This window comes from Phyllobates terribilis, unplaced genomic scaffold, assembly GCF_046119375.1.
Source record: "Phyllobates terribilis strain yellow unplaced genomic scaffold, ASM4611937v1 Scaffold_12__6_contigs__length_324123572, whole genome shotgun sequence".
Lineage (NCBI taxonomy): Eukaryota > Metazoa > Chordata > Amphibia > Anura > Dendrobatidae > Phyllobates > Phyllobates terribilis.
In genome coordinates this window covers 301248325-301275635 of record NW_027362772.1, presented here as the reverse complement: position 1 = coordinate 301275635, position 27311 = coordinate 301248325, and the positions used below count along the sequence as shown (strand labels likewise).

The window sequence follows — 27311 nt, the reverse complement described above, 5'->3', positions numbered from 1 at the left end:
ACAACGTCATCTATCAGGTTAACCTTTCCCAGGGTAATGTAAAACCCCAGAAAAAAAGAAGAGTCCCATACATCATAAACTAAAAGAATACAATCTTTATTCAACAATCTACTCAGAAGTTAACAATGATCAAATGCATGATCTGGATAAAAATAAGAAACAGAAAGTGCCTCTAGAGGGCGCTGCAGTTACATCTAGTATAGTGATATTAATCTCCATGGGGAATGCAGGGGAAGCATATACAAAGTGTCACAATAAACACAGATATTAGCAGTAAACAACACAATATACCGATAAAGAACCAACCGAGCGTTGGTTTAAAAAATATTAGTATAAAAAGAATACTGCCTATTCACTGTCAGACACTACTGTTATGTAATGCAAAACAAACTATACATATAGTCCATTGGTGTCAGCGGTGACAGAGTTCCAATAATGTTGCACATAAACTAATATAACAAGATTCTCCCACTGCCAATAATATTGCACATAGCCCTATGTGTAACGGGTCTGGGAGGTGGAACCTCTGAGCTACTATACAAAGGGGCAGTCCTTGTACGGAAGCGGGTGGCTCCCAGGGAAGGCGGGCAGGTAGACACGGCAAGTGACAAGGACAGTCTCAGGGTAGAGGGGCAGGGCGGTCACAGCAAGTGACGGGGACAGTCTCTTGACAGGCGGGAGGTCACGGCAAGTGACGGCTAAGCCTCCAGGTAGGCTAGCTGGCAGGTAGCAGATGAGCGCTCCCAGGTGAGCGGGCAGGAGTCTCTGGACAGGCAGGCAGGTATCAGGCAGGTATCTGGCAGGTACTTCCTGGTCCGCGGGCGGACTGATCCATAGACAGACTGGCAGGTGTTGGTAGGCAGACTGTCGGACCACAGGATTGCAAGCAGGTAGACAGAAATCAGGCAGGTATCAGGCAGGTATTAGGCAGGTATCAGGCAGGTATCAGGCAACGGGACCTGAGGGCTGAAGCAGAGTTGAAAGGCTTTGCAACAACATTGCTCGGGCACCTCCATTTTGGAGGAGGTGCCTTATATATGGTGAGGTCCTCCGGCCATTGGCCGGGGACTCCTTAGGACGGCGCGCGCGGCCCCCTTAAGAGAGAAGGAGCACGCGCGCGCCCTAAGCACAGTGATCGGGAAGCAGCGCGTGCTGCCAGCAGAGCGGGAGGAAGACGCCGGGCACGGAGCGGAGAGGTGAGGGGAACGGCGTCCCTGCCTAGCAGGAGGCAGGGACGCCGACGCTACACTATGTAAACAAGTTCCAAGTTGCTGTCAGCATTCTTGGGAGACTATTGCCTAGTCAGTTGGGTACGTCCGCTGGAATAAAGGTGTAAAAGAGATTTTACCTGAAAGATGTGTGTGTTGATGACCGCAGAGCCCTCTCACCCCGACGCGCGTGTCGCCTAGCTTCTTCTGGAAGCGTCCCCGGAAGAAGCAAGGCAAAATGCGCGTCAGGGTGAGAGGGCTCTGTGGTCATCGACAGCGACTTGGAACTTGTTTACATAGGGCTATGTTAGTTTATTTGAAACATTATTGGAACTCTGTCACCGCTGACACCAATGGACTGTATGTATAGTTTGTTTTGCATTACATAACAGTAGTGTCTGACAGTGAATAAGCAGTATTCTTTTTATACTAATATTTTTTAAACCAACGCTCGATTGGTTCTTTATCGGTATATTGTGTTGTTTACTGCTAATATCTGTGTTTATTGTGACACTTTGTATATGCTTCCCCTGCATTCCCCATGGAGATTAATATCACTATACTAGATGTAACTGCAGCGCCCTCTAGAGGCACTTTCTGTTTCTTATTTTTATCCAGATCATGCATTTGATCATTGTTAACTTCTGAGTAGATTGTTGAATAAAGATTGTATTCTTTTAGTTTATGATGTATAGAACTCTTCTTTTTTCTGGGGTTTTTCATTACCCTGGGAAAGGTCAATTTATCGAATAGAGAAGAGCCATTTTTTGCTTATTGCTGATGGACATCCAGTTTTCTGATCATCTATCAGGTACCTGGATGTAAATGTTTTTTGTGATACTGACTAATTCTCATGTTTTTATTTATGTTAGGAGCATTAAAGGGGTTGTCCAAGTTAGTGATGAGTCTGCAGTCATTTTATGTGACTGCAGACTTCTGAATCCTCACATTGTGCTCTGCACGCTGTTAGGGTTCTCTCGGGCCAGTGATTTGCATACATGTGGTCCCATATCGACTAGACATACATGGCCTTTCTTAATGAAAATGAACTGAGTGAGGCCGAACACGTTTAGTCGGTATGTGGCCAGAAGTATACAAATCTCATACTTGTGCTCATGAACGTTCACTCTTGCTGCCGGCAAGGGAGAATCCTAAAAGTGTGCAGCACATGCGCTGCGAGAATTCAGAAGCCTGCAGCCACACAGAGTGGCTGCAGACTTTCATCTCAGACCTAGAGCTTTAATTATAATATGAAGCCCCGCAGCCAATCCTAACGGCATGTAATATCCTCACTGTCAGGATTCAGCTCAGCTTGCTGGTTTCAGCAGTCATTACACGGCTCCTTCACTCATATGCGATTTTCATACTTGCTGTCACTTGACAACGAGCTTCTCGTCCTGCTTCTCTCATCGCATCCGATGCAATACGCTAGTGGGACTCCAATCTAAAGGTGCAAATCGCAAATGTGCTTGGGGGGGCGCCAAACTAAATTCTTGCCTCGGTTGCCAGAAAACCTAGATGCACCTCTCTCACCAGTGACATTGTCATTCACTTTCACTTTTCTTTTCCATTCAGCCCAGACCGCCATGACCACTTCTTCCATCCATCCCTGCAAAATGTAACACAGAGAAATCTTAGTCTTTCTGCTTTCCAGCCCCCTCCTCATATTCCAACCTCTACACAAACTTTATAGTGCTATAACCAGTTCCCTAGACAGTAAAAATGCCCCTCTGTGCCCTGCATAGTGATATAACCCTCTTTTTGTGCCCCACACAATAGCAGTGCCCCCTCTGTGACCCTATACAGTAATAATGTTTCCTCTGTACTTCTTCAAATTAATAATGCTCCCCTGCGCCTCCTTACAGTTATCCAGCATCCTATAGACATAGTGTCCTTGTGTGCCTCCTTATAATAATCCCTCTTAGTGCCTCTTTAGTGTAATAATGCCTCAGAGCAGGAGTGTACATAGAAATCACACGGCCCCATAGCAAAAGTTCTGTAACAGCACACAGCCGCAGTCACGTATTGCCAAACTTTTACACACACAGAGAGGGATATGTTTTGCAGCATTTCCACTGTTATTTTGCCCCCATTGGAGCCCCTTAGTGTTCTCACCCACTATGACACCCCTTTCATGACCTCCAATAGAGTACGATGCCCCAAAAATGCCCCCACATAGTATGATGTCCCCACACATTCCTCCATATACACAGTATGATGCCCCTCAGTACCCCACACAGTATGATGGCCCCCATAGATCGTCCCACGGTATGCTGATCCCCAAGATGATGGTCACCACAGCCCCCCACACAGTAAGATAGTTAGTCATAGCCTCCACACACAATATGATGGTCACCAAAGCCCCCCATACAGTATAATATTCTCACACAGTATGATGTTCATCACAGCCTCCCATACAGTATGATGTCCACCACAGCCTCCCATACAGTATGATGTCCACCACAACCCCCCATACAGTATGATGTCCACCACAGCCTCCCATACAGTATGATGTCCACCACAACCCCCCATACAGTATGATGTCCACCACAACCCCCCATACAGTATGATGTCCACCACAGCCCCCCATACAGTATGATGTCCACCACAGCCCCCCATGCAGTATGATGTCCACCACAGCCTCCCATACAGTATAATATTCTCACACAGTATGATGTTCATCACAGCCCCCCATACAGTATGATGTCCACCACAGCCTCCCATACAGTATGATGTCCACCACAGCCCCCCATACAGTATGATGTCCACCACAACCCCCCATACAGTATGATGTCCACCACAGCCTCCCATACAGTATGATGTCCACCACAGCCCCCCATACAGTATGATGTCCACCACAGCCCCCCATACAGTATGATGTCCACCACAGCCCGCCATACAGCAGGATGTCCATCACAGCCTCCCACACAGTATGATGTCCACCATAGCCCCCCATACAGTATGATGTCCACCACAGCCCCCCATACAGTGTGATGTCCACCACAGCCCACCATACAGTATAATGTCCATCACAGCCTCCCATACAGTATGATGTCCATCACAGCCCCCCATACAGTATGATGTCCACTACAGCCCCCCCATATAGTATGATGTCCATCACAGCCCCCCCATACAGTATGATGTCCACCACAGCCCCCCATACAGTATGATGTCCACCACAGCCCACCATGCAGTATGATGCCCACCACAGCCTCCCATACAGTATGATGTCCACCACAGCCCCCCATACAGTATGATGTCCACCACAGCCCCCCTACAGTATGATGTCCACCACAGCCTCCCATACAGTATGATGTTCACCACAGCCCACCATGCAGTATGATGCCCACCACAGCCTCCCATACAGTATGATGTCCACCACAGCCTCCCATACAGTATGATGTCCATCACAGCCTCCCATACAGTATGATGTCCACCACAGCCCCCCATACAGTATGTCCACCACAACCCCCCATACAGTATGATGTCCGTCACAGCCTCCCATACAGTATGATGTCCACCACAGCCCCCCATACAGTATGATGTCCACCACAGCCCCCCATACAGTATGATGTCCACCACAGCCCGCCATACAGCAGGATGTCCATCACAGCCTCCCACACAGTATGATGTCCACCATAGCCCCCCATACAGTATGATGTCCACCACAGCCCCCCATACAGTGTGATGTCCACCACAGCCCACCATACAGTATAATGTCCATCACAGCCTCCCATACAGTATGATGTCCATCACAGCCCCCCATACAGTATGATGTCCACTACAGCCCCCCATATAGTATGATGTCCATCACAGCCCCCCCATACAGTATGATGTCCACCACAGCCCCCCATACAGTATGATGTCCACCACAGCCCACCATGCAGTATGATGCCCACCACAGCCTCCCATACAGTATGATGTCCACCACAGCCCCCCATACAGTATGATGTCCACCACAGCCCCCCTACAGTATGATGTCCACCACAGCCTCCCATACAGTATGATGTTCACCACAGCCCACCATGCAGTATGATGCCCACCACAGCCTCCCATACAGTATGATGTCCACCACAGCCTCCCATACAGTATGATGTCCACCACAGCCTCCCATACAGTATGTTCACCACAGCCCCCCTACAGTATGATGTCCACCACAGCCCCCCATACAGTATGATGTCCACCACAGCCCCCCATACAGTGTGATGTCCACCACAGCCCACCATACAGTATAATGTCCATCACAGCCTCCCATACAGTATGATGTCCATCACAGCCCCCCATACAGTATGATGTCCACTACAGCCCCCCCATATAGTATGATGTCCATCACAGCCCCCCATACAGTATGATGTCCACCACAGCCCCCCATACAGTATGATGTCCACCACAGCCCACCATGCAGTATGATGCCCACCACAGCCTCCCATACAGTATGATGTCCACCACAGCCCCCCATACAGTATGATGTCCACCACAGCCCCCCTACAGTATGATGTCCACCACAGCCTCCCATACAGTATGATGTTCACCACAGCCCACCATGCAGTATGATGCCCACCACAGCCTCCCATACAGTATGATGTCCACCACAGCCTCCCATACAGTATGATGTCCACCACAGCCTCCCATACAGTATGTTCACCACAGCCCCCCTACAGTATGATGTCCACCACAGCCCCCCATACAGTATGATGTCCACCACAGCCCCCCATACAGTGTGATGTCCACCAAAGCCCACCATGCAGTATGATGCCCACCACAGCCTCCCATACAGTATGATGTCCACCACAGCCTCCCATCCAGTATGATGTCCATCACAGCCCCCCAATACAGTATGTTCACCACAGCCCCCCTACAGTATGATGTCCACCACAGCCCCCCCATACAGTATGATGTTCATCACAGCCTCCAATACAGTATGATGTTCACCACTGCCAACCATACAGTATGATGTCCACCACAGCCTCCCATACAGTATGATGTCCACCACAGCCTCCCATACAGTATGATGTCCACCACAGCCTCCCATACAGTATGATGTCCACTACAGCCCACCATACAGTATGATGTCCACTACAGCCCACCATACAGTATGATGTCCACCACAGCCCCCCATACAGTATGATGTCCACCACAGCCCCCCATACAGTATGATGTTCACCACAGCCCACCATACAGTGTGATGTCCACCATAGCCCCCCATACAGTATGATATTCATCACAGCCTCCAATACAGTATGATGTTCACCACAGCCCACCATACAGTATAATGTCCACTACAGCCCCCATACAGTATGATGTCCATCACAGCCCCCCATACAGTATGATGTCCACCACAGCCCCCCATACTGTATGATGTTCACCACAGCCCACCATGCAGTATGATGCCCACCACAGCCTCCCATACAGTATGATGTTCACCACAGCCCTCCATACAGTATGATGTCCACCACAGCCTCCCATACAGTATGATGTCCGCCCACCATGCAGTATGATGCCCACCACAGCCTCCCATCCAGTATGATGTCCACCACAGCCTCCCATACAGTATGTTCACCACAGCCCACCATACAGTATGATGTCCACCACAGCCCCCCATACAGTATGATGTTCATCACAGCCTCCAATACAGTATGATGTTCACCACAGCCCACCATACAGTATGATGTCCACCACAGCCTCCCATACAGTATGATGTCCACCACAGCCTCCCATACAGTATGATGTCCACCACAGCCCACCATGCAGTATGATGTCCACCACAGCCCCCCATACAGTATGATGTCCATCACAGCCCCCCATACAGTATGATGTCCACCACAACACCCCATACAGTATGATGTCCATCACAGCCCACCATACAGTATGATGTCCACAACAGCCCACCATACAGTATGATGTCCACCACAACACCCCATACAGTATGATGTCCACCACAGCCCCCATACAGTATGATGTTCACCACAGCCCACCATACAGTGTGATGTCCACGATAGCCCCCCATACATTATGATGTTTATCACAGGCTCCAATACAGTATGATGTTCACCACAGCCCCCCATACAGTATGATGTTCATCACAGCCTCCAATACAGTATGATGTTCACCACAGCTCACCATACAGTATAATGTCCATCACAGCCTCCCATACAGTATGATGTCCACCACAGCCCACCATACAGTATAATGTCCATCACAGCCTCTTATACAGTATGATGTCCATCACAGCCCCCCATACAGTATGATGTCCATCACAGCCCCCCATACAGTATGATGTCCACCACAGCCCCCCATACAGTATGATGTCCACCACAGCCCACCATGCAGTATGATGCCCACCACAGCGTCCCATACAGTATGATGTCCACCACAGCCCCCCATACAGTATGATGTCCACCACAGCCCTCCATACAGTATGATGTCCACCACAGCCTCCCATACAGTATGATGTTCACCACAGCCCACCATGCAGTATGATGCCCACCACAGCCTCCCATACAGTATGATGTCCACCACAGCCCCCCATACAGTATGATGTCCACCACAGCCCACCATACAGTATGATGTCCACCACAGCCCACCATACAGTATGATGCCCACCACAGCCCACCATGCAGTATGATGCCCACCACAGCCTCTCATACAGTATGATGTCCACCACAGCCCACCATGCAGTATGATGTCCACCACAGCCTCCCATACAGTATGTGCACCACAGCCCACCATACAGTATGATGTCCACCACAGCCCCCCATACAGTATGATGTTCATCACAGCCTCCAATACAGTATGATGTTCACCACAGCCTCCCATACAGTATGATGTTCACCACAGCCCACCATGCAGTATGATGCCCACCACAGCCTCCCATACAGTATGATGTCCACCACAGCCCCCCATACAGTATGATGTCCACCACAGCCCACCATACAGTATGATGTCCACCACAGCCCACCATACAGTATGATGCCCACCACAGCCCACCATGCAGTATGATGCCCACCACAGCCTCTCATACAGTATGATGTCCACCACAGCCCACCATGCAGTATGATGTCCACCACAGCCTCCCATACAGTATGTGCACCACAGCCCACCATACAGTATGATGTCCACCACAGCCCCCCATACAGTATGATGTTCATCACAGCCTCCAATACAGTATGATGTTCACCACAGCCCACCATACAGTATGATGTCCACCACAGCCTCCCATACAGTATGATGTCCACCACAGCCCACCATGCAGTATGATGCCCACCACAGCCCCCATACAGTATGATGTCCATCACAGCCCCCCATACAGTATGATGTCCACCACAACACCCCATACAGTATGATGTCCATCACAGCCCACCATACAGTATGATGTCCACAACAGCCCACCATACAGTATGATGTCCACCACAACACCCCATACAGTATGATGTCCATCACAGCCCACCATACAGTATGATGTCCACCACAGCCCCCATACAGTATGATGTTCACCACAGCCCACCATACAGTGTGATGTCCACCATAGCCCCCCATACATTATGATGTTCATCACAGCCTCCAATACAGTATGATGTTCATCACAGCCTCCAATACAGTATGATGTTCACCACAGCCAACCATACAGTATAATGTCCATCACAGCCTCCCATACAGTATGATGTCCACCACAGCCCACCATACAGTATAATGTCCATCACAGCCTCCTATACAGTATGATGTCCATCACAGCCCCCCATACAGTATGATGTCCACTACAGCCCCCCATACAGTATGATGTCCATCACAGCCCCCCATACAGTATGATGTCCACCACAGCCCCCCATACAGTATGATGTCCACCAGTCCCCCATACAGTATGATGTCCACCACAAACTACCATGCAGTATGATGCCCACCACAGCGTCCCATACAGTATGATGTCCACCACAGCCCCCCATACAGTATGATGTCCACCACAGCCCCCCATACAGTATGATGTCCACCACAGCCCCCCATACAGTATGATGTCCACCACAGCCTCCCATACAGTATGATGTCCACCACAGCCCCCCATACAGTATGGTGTCCACCACATCCCACCATACAGTATGGTGTCCACCACAGCCCCCCATACAGTATGATGTCCACCACAGCCCCCCATACAGTATGATGTCCACCACAGCCTCCCATACAGTATGATGTCCACCACATCCTCCCATACAGTATGATGTCCACCACAGCCTCCCATACAGTATGATGTCCACCACAGCCCCCCATACAGTATGATGTTCACCACATTCCACCATGCAGTATGATGCCCACCACAGCGTCCCATACAGTATGATGTCCACCACAGCCCCCCATACAGTATGGTGTCCACCACAGCCCCCCATACAGTATGTCCACCACAGCCTCCCATACAGTATGATGTTCACCACAGCCCACCATGCAGTATGATGCCCACCACAGCGTCCCATACAGTATGATGTCCACCACAGCCCCCCATACAGTATGATGTCCACCACAGTCCCCCATACAGTATGATGTCCACCACAAACCACCATGCAGTATGATGCCCACCACAGCGTCCCATACAGTATGATGTCCACCACAGCCCCTCATACAGTATGATGTCCACCACAGCCCCTCATACAGTATGATGTCCACCACAGCCCCTCATACAGTATGATGTCCACCACAGCCTCCCATACAGTATGATGCCCACCACAGCGTCCCATACAGTATGATGTCCACCACAGCCTCCCATACAGTATGATGTCCACCACAGCCTCCAATACAGTATGATGTCCACCACAGCCCCCCATACAGTATGATGTCCACCACAGCCCCCCATACAGTATGATGTCCACCACAGCCTCCCATACAGTATGATGTTCACCACAGCCCACCATACAGTATGATGCCCACCACAGCCTCCCATACAGTATGATGCCCACCACAGCCTCCCATACAGTATGATGTCCACCACAGCCTCCCATACTGTATGATGCCCACCACAGCCTCCCATCCAGTATGATGTCCAACACAGCCTCCCATACAGTATGATGTCCACCACAGCCCCCCATACTGTATGTTCACCACAGCCCCCCTACAGTATGATGTCCACCACAGCCTCCAATACAGTATGATGTTCACCACAGCCCACCATACAGTATGATGTCCACCACAGCCCCCCACACAGTATGTCCTCCACACATTATGTTAACCACAGCCAACCATATAGTATGATGGCTGCAGAGGTCCCTATATATTGTATTATGTCCCCCACAGACCCCCATACAGTATGATGTCCCCCACCATCCGACTCCCAGGCCCAATAATATAAAGGTTTTTTTTAAATGTTCTTATAAGTTATAAGTAATCCCGGTGCCCATCCCCGCAGCCTCAGTCTCCCCTTCTATCCGGTCTTGCAGTGGTCTGTGTGGGCCGCGTGATGCAACCGCTTGGATGTAGCCTGCGTCCTGCCGGAGTAAGTGACGAAGTTGGGAGCCGACGGCTCTTTGCTCCGCTATGGCTGCTAAGTGTCGGCTTCCTGGGGACCCTGATGCTGTTAACTGTGTCGCAATTGAAGTAACTCATGGCCGCAGCGGCCCATCTGGAATTTGCCAGTCCAGCCCTGGTTTAGCCGCATCCTAAAAAACCTGCAACTATATTTTTTTGGGCTTTTTCAATACATTCTCCTTAACTGCCACCTGGTGGCCAAACCTGTGTATTGTCTCAGCTGACCAATCATAAATAAACTATGATAGTTATTGAGCCTTGACAGTTGGGGGGCTTCACATTAAACCACTGGTGACAGTCAACATGGCCGACATTACAAATATATGACCCAACTTTTCCAGAGTCAGGAATGGCAAAACTTTGTAGAGGTCAAGAGATAAATGGCTTGCATCAGCATCAGGGGTCATTCGGGACCCCCCCGGTGGAGGCGGTATTGGTGGTCTGGTTGCCCGGTTTTCCCACAGAGGCTCCATTGTGCGGGGTGGGCTGGAGGTTACGAGGCGGCATTCATTTCTGGCATTCTTTAGTCCTATCTGGTTTCGGAGAGAGCCGGATTTTCAGGTCAGACGTGGTCTCCGGTGCCGGCGGTGGCGACCGCTGCATTTTTCTTGGCCTCTGATCTGTCGGATCAATATGAGGACAGGGTACGCAGTCCCCCGGCCTCGCCTATGCAGATGCTTTGTCTGCAGGATGATGCAGGGAGGAGGCTGGCAGCCTCCGATGTCACATTACGGTGCAGATTCCAGACGGTAGACCATAAAGTCCTGGGAAGACGGCGCAAGGAGCAGCACCGGACGTCCGTCAGCTCCGATCTTCTATACTGTCCGTGAGTAGATCCTGCAGCCGGAATAACGACTGACTAATAATCATTGCATGCAAAGATGTAGCAGAGCTGAGTTTGTCATTTACTTATTTCGTGCATATTTGAGATAAGATAAGGCTGTAAGTCAACCAGCAGTCCTATGTGAAGCTTCCGGTCAATAAAGCCTCAGTCCTATGTAAAGCTTCCGAGCAGAACATACATGACAAACTCATCTCAGTGCACTTACAAGCTCAACTCGGCTCTAGTTTGTCATCTGGTATATCACCCGTGTTCTCTGCAGGTTTGCATAGGACTGCCTAGTTTTCCTGCTACGCTGCTGAAATCTGTCCTGCAGTGATCGAGCTTCGCTTACAGTGTTAACCCTTTCCTTCCAAGCCGTTTAGACAACGCTGCACTCGGGAATAGCGAAAAATGGCGAAAAATCTCCTAAAAAACCCCTGCGGAGAAGGTAAGTGCAAAACTAACAATGCTGAAGACATATCATAGCCCAAATATCCAGCTCGCACCCCCCCAGGTCACATACAGAGGCCCGGGGAGCATAGACAAGAGGAGCTGTCATAGGGGCCTCACACTGTCGGTGTACAATCGTGGCCAAAAGACCATTTTTGTCTTATGACACGGTGGTCTCCATCATGGGGGGGGGGGGGGAAGCATCAACATCACATTGTCCTGGATGATGGGAGAAGTTGTTCTTGGAGTTTAGACCTTATTCTTTATTCCTGGCCGTGTTCTTAGGCAGAATTGTCAGTGAGCCCCTCCATGGATGAGAAGCCCCCCGCACATGAATGGTCTTCGGACGCTTTACTGTTGACATTGGACAATAATTCTTCCAAATATCCAAAACAGTCTGAAGGGGCTTCACCAGAGAAAATAACTCTGCACGGAGTACAGAGACTTGACCCCAGAGGACGGCGGGAAGGTTACTTTCTCTGATGAAGCCCCCTTGATGAAGGTAGAACGGGGGCGGCCATCAGTCAGGATCTGGCGCAGCTGCCGGGGGGCGAAGGGCAGAAGTCTGGAGAATAAGGGGCAGCGCTGGGAATATTGAGACTTTACAGAAACTTCATGGATTTGTCAATAAAAGTTTAAATATCATAATTGTAATTTAATAACCAAAGAAACTAAAAGGTCTAAGAACAATGAGGCAGAAACTGTGAAAACCGACATTGTGTCAGTCACCAAACTTCCAGCCATGACGGTATATAACGCGGCACAGGAGGTGAACCAGCGGCTCTGGGAGGTTCCTTGAACTGTGTCCCCTTTTATCCGCCATTCCGGGCCGCGCTGGCATTGACCGCTGGCTTGTACCATCCCCCCACATAAGAACAGACTCATAATAAGAGAGGACCCCCGGACCCCCGACCAAACCCCTAAACGAATCCACACTTCAAATAAGAACCTAAATGTAGTTCCCAGATAAACACTTAAATAAATTCATACCTGACACCTCCATCACTCCAGACCCTTACGTATCATCATATATATATATATATTCTAGCCACCTGACCACTGCAGCCAATCAGTGACCATGTGACTGTCATACAGGCTGCCATCACTCCAGACCCTTACATTTCATCATATATATATTCTAGCCACCTGACCGCTGCAGCCAATCAGTGACCATGTGACTGTCATACAGGCTGCCATCACTCCAGACCCTTACATTTCATCATATATATATTCTAGCCACCTGACCGCTGCAGCCAATCAGTGACCATGTGACTGTCATACAGGCTGCCATCACTCCAGACCCTTATATTTTACTATATATATATTCTAGCCACCTGACCGCTGCAGCCAATCAGTGACCATGTGACTGTCATACAGGCTGCCATCACTCCAGACCCTTACATTTCATTATATATATATATTCTAGCCAACTGACCACTGCAGCCAATCAATGACCATGTGACTGTCATACAGGCTGCCTTCACTCCAGACCCTTACATTTCATTATATAAATATATTCTAGCCACCTGACCGCTGCAGCCAATCAGTGACCATGTGACTGTCATACAGGCTGCCATCACTCCAGACCCTTACATTTCATTATATATATATATTCTAGTCACCTGACCGCTGCAGCCAATCAATGACCATGTGACTGTCATACAGGTTGCCATCACTCCAGACCCTTACATTTCTTTATATATATATATTCTAGCCACCTGACCGCTGCAGCCAATCAGTGACCATGTGACTGTCATACAGGCTGCCATCACTCCAGACCCTTACATTTCATTATATATATATATTCTAGTCACCTGACCGCTGCAGCCAATCAATGACCATGTGACTGTCATACAGGCTGCCATCACTCCAGACCCTTACATTTCATTATATATATATATTCTAGCCAACTGACCGCTGCAGCCAATCAGTGACCATTTGACTGTCATACAGGCTGCCATCACTCCAGACCGTTACATTTCATTATATATATATATATTCTAGCCACCTGACCGCTGCAGCCAATCAGTGACCATGTGACTGTCATACAGGCTGCCATCACTCCAGACCCTTACATTTCATTATATATATTCTAGCCACCTGACCGCTGCAGCCAATCAGTGACCATGTGACTGTCATACAGGCTGCCATCACTCCAGGCCTCACGTTTCGTCATACAATGCACATTGTGTTTTCTCTGTGTACAGAGGAGCTGGAGCATTGGGAAATAGTGGAGAATGGAGGAGACGAGTGGAAAGTGGAGGATCTCCCGGGAGACTGTGGAGCTCCGTTTCCGTCTGACGGGGTCTCCAAGTACTTTGTTACATCCTTTGAGTAAGTGACTGACCCCTGTCTTAGCCAAGAATTCAATGGACTGTACAGGAACAGCGCCACACTCATCCATAGGTTGTGTCTGGTATTGCATCTCTGTCACATTCAGTTAAATGCTGCTAATCTGCAATACCAGATACAACCTGTGGACATGTGGGGCGCTGTTTTTAGAACAAGCAGATATTTTTCCCCTGTACAATCCATTTGATGGAGATCTTCTTTTCTCAGATTGTGCAAAAAATCCCAAGTGATCGATCTCCTTCAGGAAGGATTCACCGAGGAAGCGTTGGACGCCCAACCCAACATCGTGGTCAGCGACTGGTGAGAGGACTGGTGTCCAGGAAAGCTGGGTGGCAGTCAGTATGGCGGAGGGGTGCATGGCTGGGCTAGACAGATGGGCCATTCAGGAGCCTGGGAAAGCTGAGTGCCTCTGCTTGCAGGTATGGCGCGCGCACTGACTGCGGATGCTGCTACGAGCTGAGAGCGCAGCTCTTGTCCGACAGCCGTGATGTCATCAGTGAATACAGCAGCGAGATCATCACCATCCCCGAGAACACGGACGGCGCCTGGAACCAGGTGAGGGGGACACGGCCTCCGCTTAGGCCTCAGTCAGAGATCAGATTTTCGCGTACGAGCGGCACCTGTGGTTTTCACGGATCGCACTCGTACCTGTGATAGTCTATGAGGCCATTCATACATCTGTGATTTTCCACAAACCCAGAGGTCCACGGAAAATCATGGAGTCATGTCTATAAGAGGTACATTTTTATCATACTGACGTCTGAACCGGCGATAATGTCGGGGGAGGTATCACACAACTGGCTTAGATACAGAGAGCCCAGAAAACTGCACCCGATAAAGCTAGAAAAGTGTACAACAGCGACACCTAGTGGAAGAATGTCATTATCGCACAGTCCTGTAGAAATCATACACCGCTTTATTCCAACCAAAGTGCAAGTGTAGTAAATAGGAAGAGCTCAGATATCGAGACTCGGCGGCACATGACGGGGGGTGTAGGGGTGTAGTAAATAGGAAGGGCTCAGATACCGAGACTCGGCGGCACATGATGGGGGGTGTAGTAAATAGGAAGGACTCAGATATCGAGACTCGGCGGCACATGATGGGGGATGTAGTAAATAGGAAGGGCTCAGATATCGAGACTCGGCGGCACATGATGGGGGGTGTAGTAAATAGGAAGGGCTCAGATACCGAGACTCGGCGGCACATGATGGGGGGTGTAGTAAATAGGAAGGGCTCAGATACCGAGACTCGGCGGCACATGATGGGGGGTGTAGTAAATAGGAAGGGCTCAGATACCGAGACTCGGCGGCACATGATGGGGGGTGTAGTAAATAGGAAGGGCTCAGATACCGAGACTCGGCGGCACATGATGGGGGGTGTAGTAAATAGGAAGGGCTCAGATACCGAGACTCGGCGGCACATGATGGGGGGTGTAATAAATAGGAAGGGCTCAGATACCGAGACTCGGCGGCACATGATGGGGGGTGTAGTAGATAGGAAAGGCTCAGATACCGAGACTCGGCAGCACATGATAGGGGGTGGAGTAAATAGGAAGGGCTCAGATACCGAGACTCGGCGGCACATGATGGGGGGTGTAGTAAATAGGAAGGGCTCAGATACCGAGACTCGGCGGCACATGATGGGGGGTGTAGTAAATAGGAAGGGCTCAGATACCGAGACTCGGTGGCACATGATGGGGGGTGTAGTAAATAGGAAGGGCTCAGATACCGAGACTCGGCGGCACATGATGGGGGGTGTAGTAAATAGGAAGGGCTCAGATACCGAGACTCGGCGGCACATGATGGGGGGTGTAGTAAATAGGAAGGGCTCAGATACCGAGACTCGGCGGCACATGATGGGGGGTGCAATAAATAGGAAGGGCTCAGATACCGAGACTCGGCGGCACATGATGGGGGGTGTAATAAATAGGAAGGGCTCAGATACCGAGACTCGGTGGCACATGATGGGGGGTGTAGTAGATAGGAAAGGCTCAGATACCGAGACTCGGCAGCACATGATTGGGGGGTGTAGTAAATAGGAAGGGCTCAGATACCGAGAGTCAGCGGCACATGATGGGGGGTGTAGTAAATAGGAAGGGCTCAGATACCGAGACTCGGCGGCACATGATGGGGGGTGTAGTAAATAGGAAGGGCTCAGATACTGAGACTCGGCGGCACATGATGGGGGGTGTAGTAAATAGGAAGGGCTCAGATACCGAGACTCGAGACTCGGCGGCACATGATGGGGGGTGTAGTAAATAGGAAGGGCTCAGATACCGAGACTCGGCGGCACATGATGGGGGGTGTAGTAAATAGGAAGGGCTCAGATACCGAGACTCGGCGGCACATGATAGGGGTGTAGTAAATAGGAAGGGCTCAGATACCGAGATTTGGCGGCTCATGATGGGGGGTGTAGTAAATAGGAAGGGCTCAGATACCGAGACTCGAGACTCGGCGGCACATGATGGGGAGTGTAGTAAATAGGAAGGGCTCAGATACCGAGACTCGGCGGCACATGATGGAGGGTGTAGTAAATAGGAAGGGCTCAGATACCGAGACTCGGCGGCACATGATGGGGGGTGTAGTAAATAGGAAGGGCTCAGATACCGAGACTCGGCGGCACATGATGGGAGGGTGTAGTAAATAGGAAGGGCTCAGATACCGAGACTCGGCGGCACATGATAGGGGGTGTAGTAAATAGGAAGGGCTCAGATACCGAGATTCGGCGGCTCATGATGGGGGGTGTAGTAAATAGGAAGGGCTCAGATACCGAGACTCGAGACTCGGCGGCACATGATGGAGAGTGTAGTAAATAGGAAGGGCTCAGATACCGAGACTCGGCGGCACATGATGGAGGGTGTAGTAAATAGGAAGGGCTCAGATACCGAGACTCGGCGGCACATGATGGGGGGTGTAGTAAATAGGAAGGGCTCAGATACCGAGACTCGGCGGCACATGATGGGGGGGTGTAGTAAATAGGAAGGGCTCAGATACCGAGACTCGGCGGCACACGATGGGGGGTGTAGTAAATAGGAAGGGCTCAGACACCGAGACTCGGCGGCACATGATGGGGGGTGTAGTAAATAGGAAGGGCTCAGATACCGAGACTCGGCAGCACATGATGGGAGGTGTAGTAAATAGGAAGGGCTCAGATACCGAGACTTGGCAGCACATGATGGGGGGTGTAATAAATAGGAAGGGCTCAGATACCGAGACTCGGCAGCACATGATGGGGGGTGTAATAAATAGGAAGGGCTCAGATACCGAGACTCGGCAGCACATGATTGGGGGTGTAGTAAATAGGAAGGGCTCAGATACCGAGACTCGGCAGCACATGATGGGGGGTGTAATAAATAGGAAGGGCTCAGATACAGAGACTCGGCAGCACATGATGGGGGGTGTAGTAAATAGGAAGGGCTCAGATACCGAGACTCGGCGGCACACGATGGGGGGTGTAATAAATAGGAAGGGCTCAGATACCGAGACTCGGCGGCACACGATGGGGGGTGTAGTAAATAGGAAGGGCTCAGATACCGAGACTCGGCAGCACACGATGGGGGGTGTAGTAAATAGGAAGGCCTCAGATACCGAGACTCGGCGGCACACGATGGGGGGTGTAGTAAATAGGAAGGGCTCAGATACCGAGACTCGGCGGCACATGATGGGGGGTGTAGTAAATAGGAAGGGCTCAGATACCGAGATTCGGCGGCACATGATGGGGGGTGTAGTAAATAGGAAGGGCTCAGATACCGAGACTCGGCAGCACATGATGGGGGGTGTAGTAAATAGGAAGGGCTCAGATACCGAGACTCGGCAGCACATGATGGGGGGTGTAATAAATAGGAAGGGCTCAGATACCGAGACTCGGAAGCACATGATGGGGGGTGTAATAAATAGGAAGGGCTCAGATACCGAGACTCGGCAGCACATGATTGGGGGTGTAGTAAATAGGAAGGGCTCAGATACCGAGACTCGGCAGCACATGATGGGGGGTGTAATAAATAGGAAGGGCTCAGATACAGAGACCTGGCAGCACATGATGGGGGGTGTAGTAAATAGGAAGGGCTCAGATACCGAGACTCGGCGGCACATGATGGGGGGTGTAATAAATAGGAAGGGCTCAGATACCGAGACTCCGCGGCACACGATGGGGGGTGTAGTAAATAGGAAGGGCTCAGATACCGAGGCTCGGCGGCACATGATGGGGGGTGTAGGGGTGTAGTAAATAGGAAGGGCTCAGATACCGAGGCTCGGCGGCACATGATGGTAGGTGTAGTAAATAGGAAGGGCTCAGATACCGAGACTCGGCGGCACATGATGGAGGGTGTAGTAAATAGGAAGGGCTCAGATACCGAGACTCGGCGGCACATGATGGGGGGTGTAGTAAATAGGAAGGGCTCAGATACCGAGACTCGGCGGCACATGATGGGGGGGGGTGTAGTAAATAGGAAGGGCTCAGATACCGAGACTCGGCGGCACACGATGGGGGGTGTAGTAAATAGGAAGGGCTCAGACACCGAGACTCGGCAGCACATGATGGGGGGTGTAATAAATAGGAAGGGCTCAGATACCGAGACTCGGCAGCACATGATTGGGGGTGTAGTAAATAGGAAGGGCTCTGATACCGAGACTCGGCAGCACATGATTGGGGGTGTAGTAAATAGGAAGGGCTCTGATACCGAGACTCGGCTGCACATAATTGGGGGTGTAGTAAATAGGAAGGGCTCAGATACCGAGACTCGGCAGCACACGATGGGGGGGGTGTAGTAAATAGGAAGGGCTCTGATACCGAGACTCAGCAGCACATGATTGGGGGTGTAGTAAATAGGAAGGGCTCAGATACCGAGGCTCGGCGGCACATGATGGGGGGTGTCGTAAATAGGAAGGGCTCAGATACCGAGGCTCGGCGGCACATGAAGGGGGGTGTAGTAAATAGGAAGGGCTCAGATACCGAGGCTCGGCGGCACATGATGGGGGGTGTAGTAAATAGGAAGGGCTCAGATACCGAGGCTCGGCGGCACATGATGGGGGTGTAGTAAATAGAAAGGGCTCAGATACCGAGACTCGGCGGCACATGATGGGGGGTGTAGTAAATAGGAAGGGCTCAGATATCGAGGCTCGGCAGCACATGATTGGGGGTGTAGTAAATAGGAAGGGCTCAGATACTGAGGCTCGGCGGCACACGATGGGGGGTGTAGTAAATAGGAAGGGCTCAGATACTGAGGCTCGGCGGCACACGATGGGGGGTGTAGTAAATAGGAAGGGCTCAGATACCGAGACTCGGCGGCACATGATGGGGGGTGTAGTAAATAGTAAGGGCTCAGATACCGAGACTCGGCAGCACATGATGGGGGGTGTAGTAAATAGGAAGGGCTCAGATACCGAGGCTCGGCGGCACACGATGGGGGGTGTAGTAAATAGGAAGGGCTCAGATACCGAGGCTCGGCGGCACATGATGGGGGGTGTAGTAAATAGGAAGGGCTCAGATACCGAGACTCGGCGGCACATGATGGGGGGTGTAGTAAATAGTAAGGGCTCAGATACCGAGACTCGGCAGCACATGATGGGGGGTGTAGTAAATAGGAAGGGCTCAGATACCGAGGCTCGGCGGCACACGATGGGGGGTGTAGTAAATAGGAAGAGCTCAGATACCGAGACTCGGCAGCACATGATGGGGGGTGTAGTAAATAGGAAGGGCTCAGATACCGAGACTCGGCGGCACATGATGGGGGGGTGTAGTAAATAGGAAGAGCTCAGATACCGAGACTCGGCGGCACATGATGGGGGGTGTAGTAAATAGGAAGGGCTCAGATACCGAGGCTCGGCGGCACATGATGGGGGGTGTCGTAAATAGGAAGGGCTCAGATACCGAGGCTCGGCGGCACATGATGGGGGGTGTAGTAAATAGGAAGGGCTCAGATACCGAGGCTCGGCGGCACATGATGGGGGGTGTAGTAAATAGGAAGGGCTCAGATACCGAGGCTCGGCGGCACATGATGGGGGTGTAGTAAATAGGAAGGGCTCAGATACCGAGACTCGGCGGCACATGATGGGGGGTGTAGTAAATAGGAAGGGCTCAGATACCGAGGCTCGGCAGCACATGATTGGGGGTGTAGTAAATAGGAAGGGCTCAGATACCGAGGCTCGGCGGCACACGATGGGGGGTGTAGTAAATAGGAAGGGCTCAGATACCGAGACTCGGCGGCACATGATGGGGGGTGTAGTAAATAGTAAGGGCTCAGATACCGAGACTCGGCAGCACATGATGGGGGGTGTAGTAAATAGGAAGGGCTCAGATACCGAGGCTCGGCGGCACACGATGGGGGGTGTAGTAAATAGGAAGGGCTCAGATACCGAGGCTCGGCGGCACATGATGGGAGGTATAGTAAATAGGAAGGGCTCAGATACCGAGACTCGGCGGCACATGATGGAGGGTGTAGTAAATAGTAAGGGCTCAGATACCGAGACTCGGCAGCACATGATGGGGGGTGTAGTAAATAGGAAGGGCTCAGATACCGAGGCTCGGCGGCACACGATGGGGGGTGTAGTAAATAGGAAGAGCTCAGATACCGAGACTCGGCAGCACATGATGGGGGGTGTAGTAAATAGGAAGGGCTCAGATTCCGAGACTCGGCGGCACATGATGGGGGGTGTAGTAAATAGGAAGGGCTCAGATACCAAGACTCGGCGGCACATGATCAAGTGTTCTCTTGGAAGTCTCTCCAGGAGACGCTTCTTCTTCGGGGAGTTTTTTGATCAGTTTTACCTTATCTGAAGCGCTTTGTCGCTTGCTTTTCCTTCGGGCCACGTTCACACAATGAGTATTCGGTGAGGTTTTGATGTTGCAGATTTTCAGCAGCTTTGGGCTGAATTAGGAAACTCATCTATTTCCATTGTGTTTTGTCTCTTTTTGGGATTTTAAGCTTTAAATAAAGGAGGAATCTTTACAAAGGATTCAGGAAGGTTCAACTCCGAAATACTCCGCAAAAACCTGAGCGCGGATTTAGATACAGGCGGTATCACACAGGAGAGGACTAGATACACAGCTCAGCAGACAGTATCACACAGGAGAGGATTAGATACACGGCTCAGCAGACAGTATCACACAGGAGAGGATTAGATACACGGCTCAGCAGACAGTATCACACAGGAGAGGATTAGATACATAGCTCAGCCGACAGTATCACACAGGATAGAATTAGATACACGGCTCAGCAGACAGTATCACACAGGAGAGGATTAGATACACGGCTCAGCAGACAGTATCACACAGGATAGAATTAGATACACGGCTCAGCAGACAGTATCACACAGGAGAGGATTAGATACACGGCTCAGCAGACAGTATCACACAGGATAGGATTAGATACACCGCTCAGCAGACAGTATCACACAGGATAGGATTAGATACACAGCTCAGCAGACGGTATCACACAGGATAGGATTAGATACACGGCTCAGCAGACAGTATCACACAGGATAGGATTAGATACACAGCTCAGCAGATAGTATCACACAGGATAGGATTAGATACACGGCTCAGCAGACAGTATCACACAGGAGAGGATTAGATACACGGCTCAGCAGACAGTATCACACAGGAGAGGATTAGATACACGGCTCAGCAGACAGTATCACACAGGAGAGGATTAGATACACGGCTCAGCAGACAGTATCACACAGGAGAGGATTAGATACACAGCTCAGCTGACAGTATCACACAGGAGAGGATTAGATACACAGCTCAGCAGACAGTATCACACAGGAGAGGATTAGATACACGGCTCAGCAGACAGTATCACACAGGATAGGATTAGATACACCGCTCAGCAGACAGTATCACACAGGATAGGATTAGATACACGGCTCAGCAGACAGTATCACACAGGATAGGATTAGATACACAGCTCAGCAGACAGTATCACACAGGAGAGGATTAGATACACGGCTCAGCAGACAGTATCACACAGGAGAGGATTAGATACACGGCTCAGCAGACAGTATCACACAGGATAGGATTAGATACACGGCTCAGCAGAGAGTATCACACAGGAGAGGATTAGATACACAGCTCAGCAGACAGTATCACACAGGATAGGATTAGATACACGGCTCAGCAGACAGTATTACACAGGATAGGATTAGATACACAGCTCATCAGTCAGTATCACACAGGATAGGATTAGATACACGGCTCAGCAGACATTATCACACAGGATAGGATGAGATACACTGCTCAGCAGACAGTATCACACAGGATAGGATTAGATACACGGCTCAGCAGTCAGTATCACACAGGATAGGATTAGATACACGGCTCAACAGTCAGTATCACACAGGATAGGATTAGATAAACGGCTCAGCAGACAGTATCACACAGGATAGGATTAGATACACGGCTCAGCAGTCAGTATCACACAGGATAGGATTAGATACACGGCTCAACAGTCAGTATCACACAGGATAGGATTAGATACACGGCTCAGCAGTCAGTATCACACAGGATAGGATTAGATACACGGCTCAGCAGACATTATCACACAGGATAGGATGAGATACACTGCTCAGCAGACAGTAGAACACAGGAGAGGATTAGATACACGGCTCAGCAGACAGTATCACACAGGATAGGATTAGATACACGGCTCAGCAGTCAGTATCACACATAAAATGGATTAGATACACGGCTCAGCAGACAGTATCACACAGGATAGGATTAGATACACGGCTCAGCAGACGTATCACACAGGATAGGATTAGATACACGGCTCAGAAGACAGTATCACACAGGATAGGATTAGATACACGGCTCAGCAGACAGTATCACACAGGATAGGATTAGATACACGGCTCAGCAGTCAGTATCACACATAAAATGGATTAGATACACAGCTCAGCAGACAGTATCACACAGGATAGGATTAGATACACAACTCAGCAGACAGTATCACACAGAATAGGATTAGATACACAGCTCAGCAGACAGTATCACACATAAAATGTATTAGATACACGGCTCAGCAGACGGTATCACACAGGATAGGATTAGATACACGGCTCAGCAGACGTATCACACAGGATAGGATTAGATACACGGCTCAGCAGTCAGTATCACACATAAAATTGATTAGATACACGGCTCAGCAGACGGTATCACACAGGATAGGATTAGATACACAGTTCAGCAGACAGTATCACACATGATAGGATTAGATACACAGTTCAGCAGACAGTATCACACAGGATAGGATTAGATACACGGCTCAGCAGACAGTATCACACAGGATAGGATTAGATACAGGGCTCAGCAGACAGTATCACACAGGATAGGATTAGATACACGGCTCAGCAGACAGTATCACACAGGATAGGATTAGATACACAGTTCAGCAGACAGTATCACACAGGAGAGGGTTAGATACACGGCTCAGCAGACAGTATCACACAGGATAGGATTAGATACACGGCTCAGCAGACAGTATCACACATGATAGGATTAGATACACGGCTCAGCAGACGTATCACACAGGATAGGATTAGATACACGGCTCAGCAGTCAGTATCACACATAAAATTGATTAGATACACGGCTCAGCAGACGGTATCACACAGGATAGGATTAGATACACAGTTCAGCAGACAGTATCACACATGATAGGATTAGATACACAGTTCAGCAGACAGTATCACACAGGATAGGATTAGATACACGGCTCAGCAGATGGTATCACACAGGATAGGATTAGATACACGGCTCAGCAGACACTATCACACAGGATAGGATTAGATACACGGCTCAGCAGTCAGTATCACACAGGAGAGGATTAGATACACAGTTCAGCAGACAGTATCACACAGGATAGGATTAGATACACGGCTCAGCAGACAGTATCACACAGGATAGGATTAGATACACGGCTCAGCAGTCAGTATCACACAGGATAGGATTAGATACACAGTTCAGCAGACAGTATCACACATGATAGGATTAGGCTATGTGCCCACGTTGCATTTATGAAGCAGAAAATTTCTGCTGCATAAATGCAAGTCCTCTCCCGGAAAAACGCATGCGGAATTCCGCACGCGTTTATCACGCGTTTTCCACATGCGGAATTGCCTTGCGTTTTTTATGCATTGGACAAAGGCAATTCCGCTTGCGGAAACGCAAAATTAAATGACATGCTGCGGATTTTTGAACGCGGCATAAACGCTGCGGAAAAATCCGCAGCATGTGCATAGAACTTGCGGAATCCCATTGGGGACCATGGGGTGCGGATATACATGCGTTTTTCAAGCGTTTACGCTGCGGAAATTCCGCAGCATATACGCTTGAAAAATGCTACGTGGGCACACAGCCTTAGATACACAGCTCAGCAGACAGTATCACACAGGATAGGATTAGATACACAGCTCAGCAGACAGTATCACACAGGATAGGATTAGATACACAGCTCAGCAGACAGTATCACACAGGATAGGATTAGATACACGGCTCAGCAGACAGTATCACACAGGATAGGATTAGATACACAGCTCAGCAGACAGTATCACACATGATAGGATTAGATACACGGCTCAGCAGACAGCATCACACAGGAAAGGATTAGATACACAGCTCAGCAGACAATATCACACAGCATAGGATTAGATACACGGCTCAGCAGACAGCATCACACATGACAGGATTAGATACTCAGCCCCTGGGGTCTGGGACTTGCTGCTCATCACTTTCCGGACCCTCAGACCTGGACTATATCGCAGCTGATTATCAGTGCTGGGTTATTAGGGTCACTCAGCAGCTCCCAGTGATTCCGGCTCGGGGGTCGGCGTCGTCTCCGGCTCGGGGGTCGGCATCATCTCCGGCTCGGGGGTCAGTGTCGTCTCCGGCTCGGGGGTCGGCATCTTCTTCGACTCGGGGGTCGTCGTCATCTCCAGCTCGGGGGTTGGCATCATCTCCGGCTCGGGGGTCGGCATCGTCTCCGGCTCGGGGGTCAGCGTCGTCTCCGGCTCGGGGGTCAGCATCGTCTCCGGCTTGGGGGTCAGCGTCGTCTCCGGCTCGGGGGTCAGCGTCGTCTCCGGCTCGGGGGTCAGCATCGTCTCCAGCTCGGGGGTCGGCGTCATCTCCAGCTCGGGGGTTGGCGTCATCTCCGGCTCGGGGGTCGGCATCGTCTCCGGCTTGGGGGTCAGCGTCGTCTCCGGCTCGGGGGTCAGCATCGTCTCCGGCTCGGGGGTCAGTGTCGTCTCCGGCTCGGGGGTCAGCGTCGTCTCCGGCTCGGGGGTCAGCGTCGTCTCACACGCTCTAAACTCTCATATAAAGGAAAACATCCAACAAATGGATTTTTCAGAATAGAAATAGTTTTATCTGATAAAGATCAATAATCCGTCCAGCAGGAATATAGAAATCAATGGTTAATGTTCAGGAGATGGATAGATCCACAGGAGAGACCCCGACCCACTGAGACCCCCGGGAGAAACAAGGCGCCCGCACACCTGTTCTTCACAAGATCTTCATCAGATACAGATATTTCTATTCTGGAGAATACATTTGTCGGGGGTTTCCATTTATACGGGTTATTTATCGGGGTCTATCCGGAGCTGACGGAGGACGGAGTGGAGGAGGAGAGTTAGGGCGCGATGGTCTGCAGAATCCTGGGTACATGGATGAAATATTCACGCCCCGTCCATTATTTATGGCGCCCGGCGTCTTGTATTACCTGTAGTCCTTCCCTATTCTAGTCCTGGCGCTATCAGGAGCCTCGACGGCGATTATTACACAACCCGGCATTGAGAAACAGAAGAACAAGTCACATTAGAAAGTTGCTGAACTTTTCATTAAATAATGTCTAAAGGCAAAATGAGAAAAACATGTTCACTTTCTTCCAAAAACAGCGCCACATGTGTCTACAGGTCCTGTAACTAGGCTTTATTGAAGAAAATGTGACTGAGTTGCAATATCACGGCCAACCTGTGCACAGGAGTGGCGCTGTTTTGAAAGACGACAGCCATTTTTTTTCTAACCTCTCTCCAGCTATGGTCACTGACTGATGATTATTCTGCAGATCAGCCATACCTTCTCAGGATACGGCCCCGGAGTGCGCTTCATCCAGTTCATTCACAGCGGACAAGACTCGGTTTACTGGAAGGGCTGGTATGGAGCCCGGATGACCAACAGCAGCGTGACCATCGAAGCCTAGGAATCGTAGAGGGATAATAATGTTATTTCTGTGTCACATGGCCGGATCTGTCTATATCTCTGTGGACTAATAAAATTATTGCTGCAGGACCGAAGCTTCCAAGGTGATTTATCGGCACAGCTGTTGTAACCTGCTATTTGTGTGTATGAGAAAAAGTGATAGGATGTCATTCGGGGCATTAGGAGTAGCATGTTATTACCAGTGCGTGTGTGCCGCCCTGGCCGGGCCGATTCGGTCACGGTACTGGTGCACCGCGGTCCAGGTGCTGGTATGGTCTGACCGGGGGCGCGCGCCAGTCTTTATCAATTGTGGGGGTTAATAATAAAATAATAAAAGGGTTTGTGACGCCAGTTGGGATGTTCGGCCTGGTATGGCCAGGCACTGATGAGGACCCCTGGGAGTTAGGTGGTGATGAGCAGTGCCAGATGATTAACCCTTCCCAACCAGGGCTGGCTCCCAGGTGAGATGGAGCAGGAATGGCGCAGCAGGAAATAATCAGCTTTAGACAGGGTGATAACCAGTTTGTACCTTTTACTGGAATTCTGCAAACAATTCCAGAAGCTTCTATATATTTCACATACAGGGTTTGGTCAGACCTGCATGGTGAGGGTTCAGATTCTCTGCTGTGAGGTTGTGTAGCCTTCCGGCTGCTAATTATACCTCTGGTAGAGGATTCCTTGGATCCCCAGGGGTCCAAGGTGAACAGTTACTGGATCTGTGATCCCTTCCAGGGAGCAGGCAACATGAATCCTGTCAGAACACTCACTTTCTCCTGCAGCAG

The 27311-nt window shown here is 50.2% G+C and overlaps 1 protein-coding gene across 5 annotated transcripts; it reads left to right on the top strand.

Annotated features, from left to right (window-relative positions):
• Nucleotides 1–579: 579 nt before the first annotated feature.
• Nucleotides 580–26613, top strand: LOC141171761 (F-box only protein 2-like). 5 transcript variants are annotated; one of them, XM_073655401.1, is made up of 7 exons: nucleotides 586–710; nucleotides 11402–11538; nucleotides 11911–11983; nucleotides 14193–14319; nucleotides 14545–14637; nucleotides 14757–14892; nucleotides 26396–26613. In XM_073655401.1, exons 3-7 carry the CDS (start codon nucleotides 11947–11949, stop codon nucleotides 26528–26530), a joined length of 528 nt encoding a protein of 175 aa, XP_073511502.1. In that variant the 5' UTR covers nucleotides 586–710; nucleotides 11402–11538; nucleotides 11911–11946; the 3' UTR covers nucleotides 26531–26613. The 5 variants fall into 5 exon arrangements, with proteins under 5 accessions (XP_073511505.1, XP_073511502.1, XP_073511503.1 ...); XM_073655402.1 differs by lacking the exon at nucleotides 586–710 and adding an exon at nucleotides 732–747; XM_073655404.1 differs by lacking the exon at nucleotides 11402–11538 and having other exon boundaries at nucleotides 580–710.
• The last annotated feature ends 698 nt before the right edge of the window (nucleotides 26614–27311 follow it).

Excerpts from the sequence above, each read along its gene's own strand:
- LOC141171761 (XM_073655404.1), top strand. The coding sequence starts at position 11,947 with ATGGCGAAAAATCTCCTAAAAAACCCCTGCGGAGAAG. Across the intron at positions 11,984-14,192 it reads AAAAAACCCCTGCGGAGAAG|AGGAGCTGGAGCATTGGGAA; the intron begins GTAAGTGCAAAA and ends CTCTGTGTACAG. Across the intron at positions 14,320-14,544 it reads TACTTTGTTACATCCTTTGA|ATTGTGCAAAAAATCCCAAG; the intron begins GTAAGTGACTGA and ends TTCTTTTCTCAG.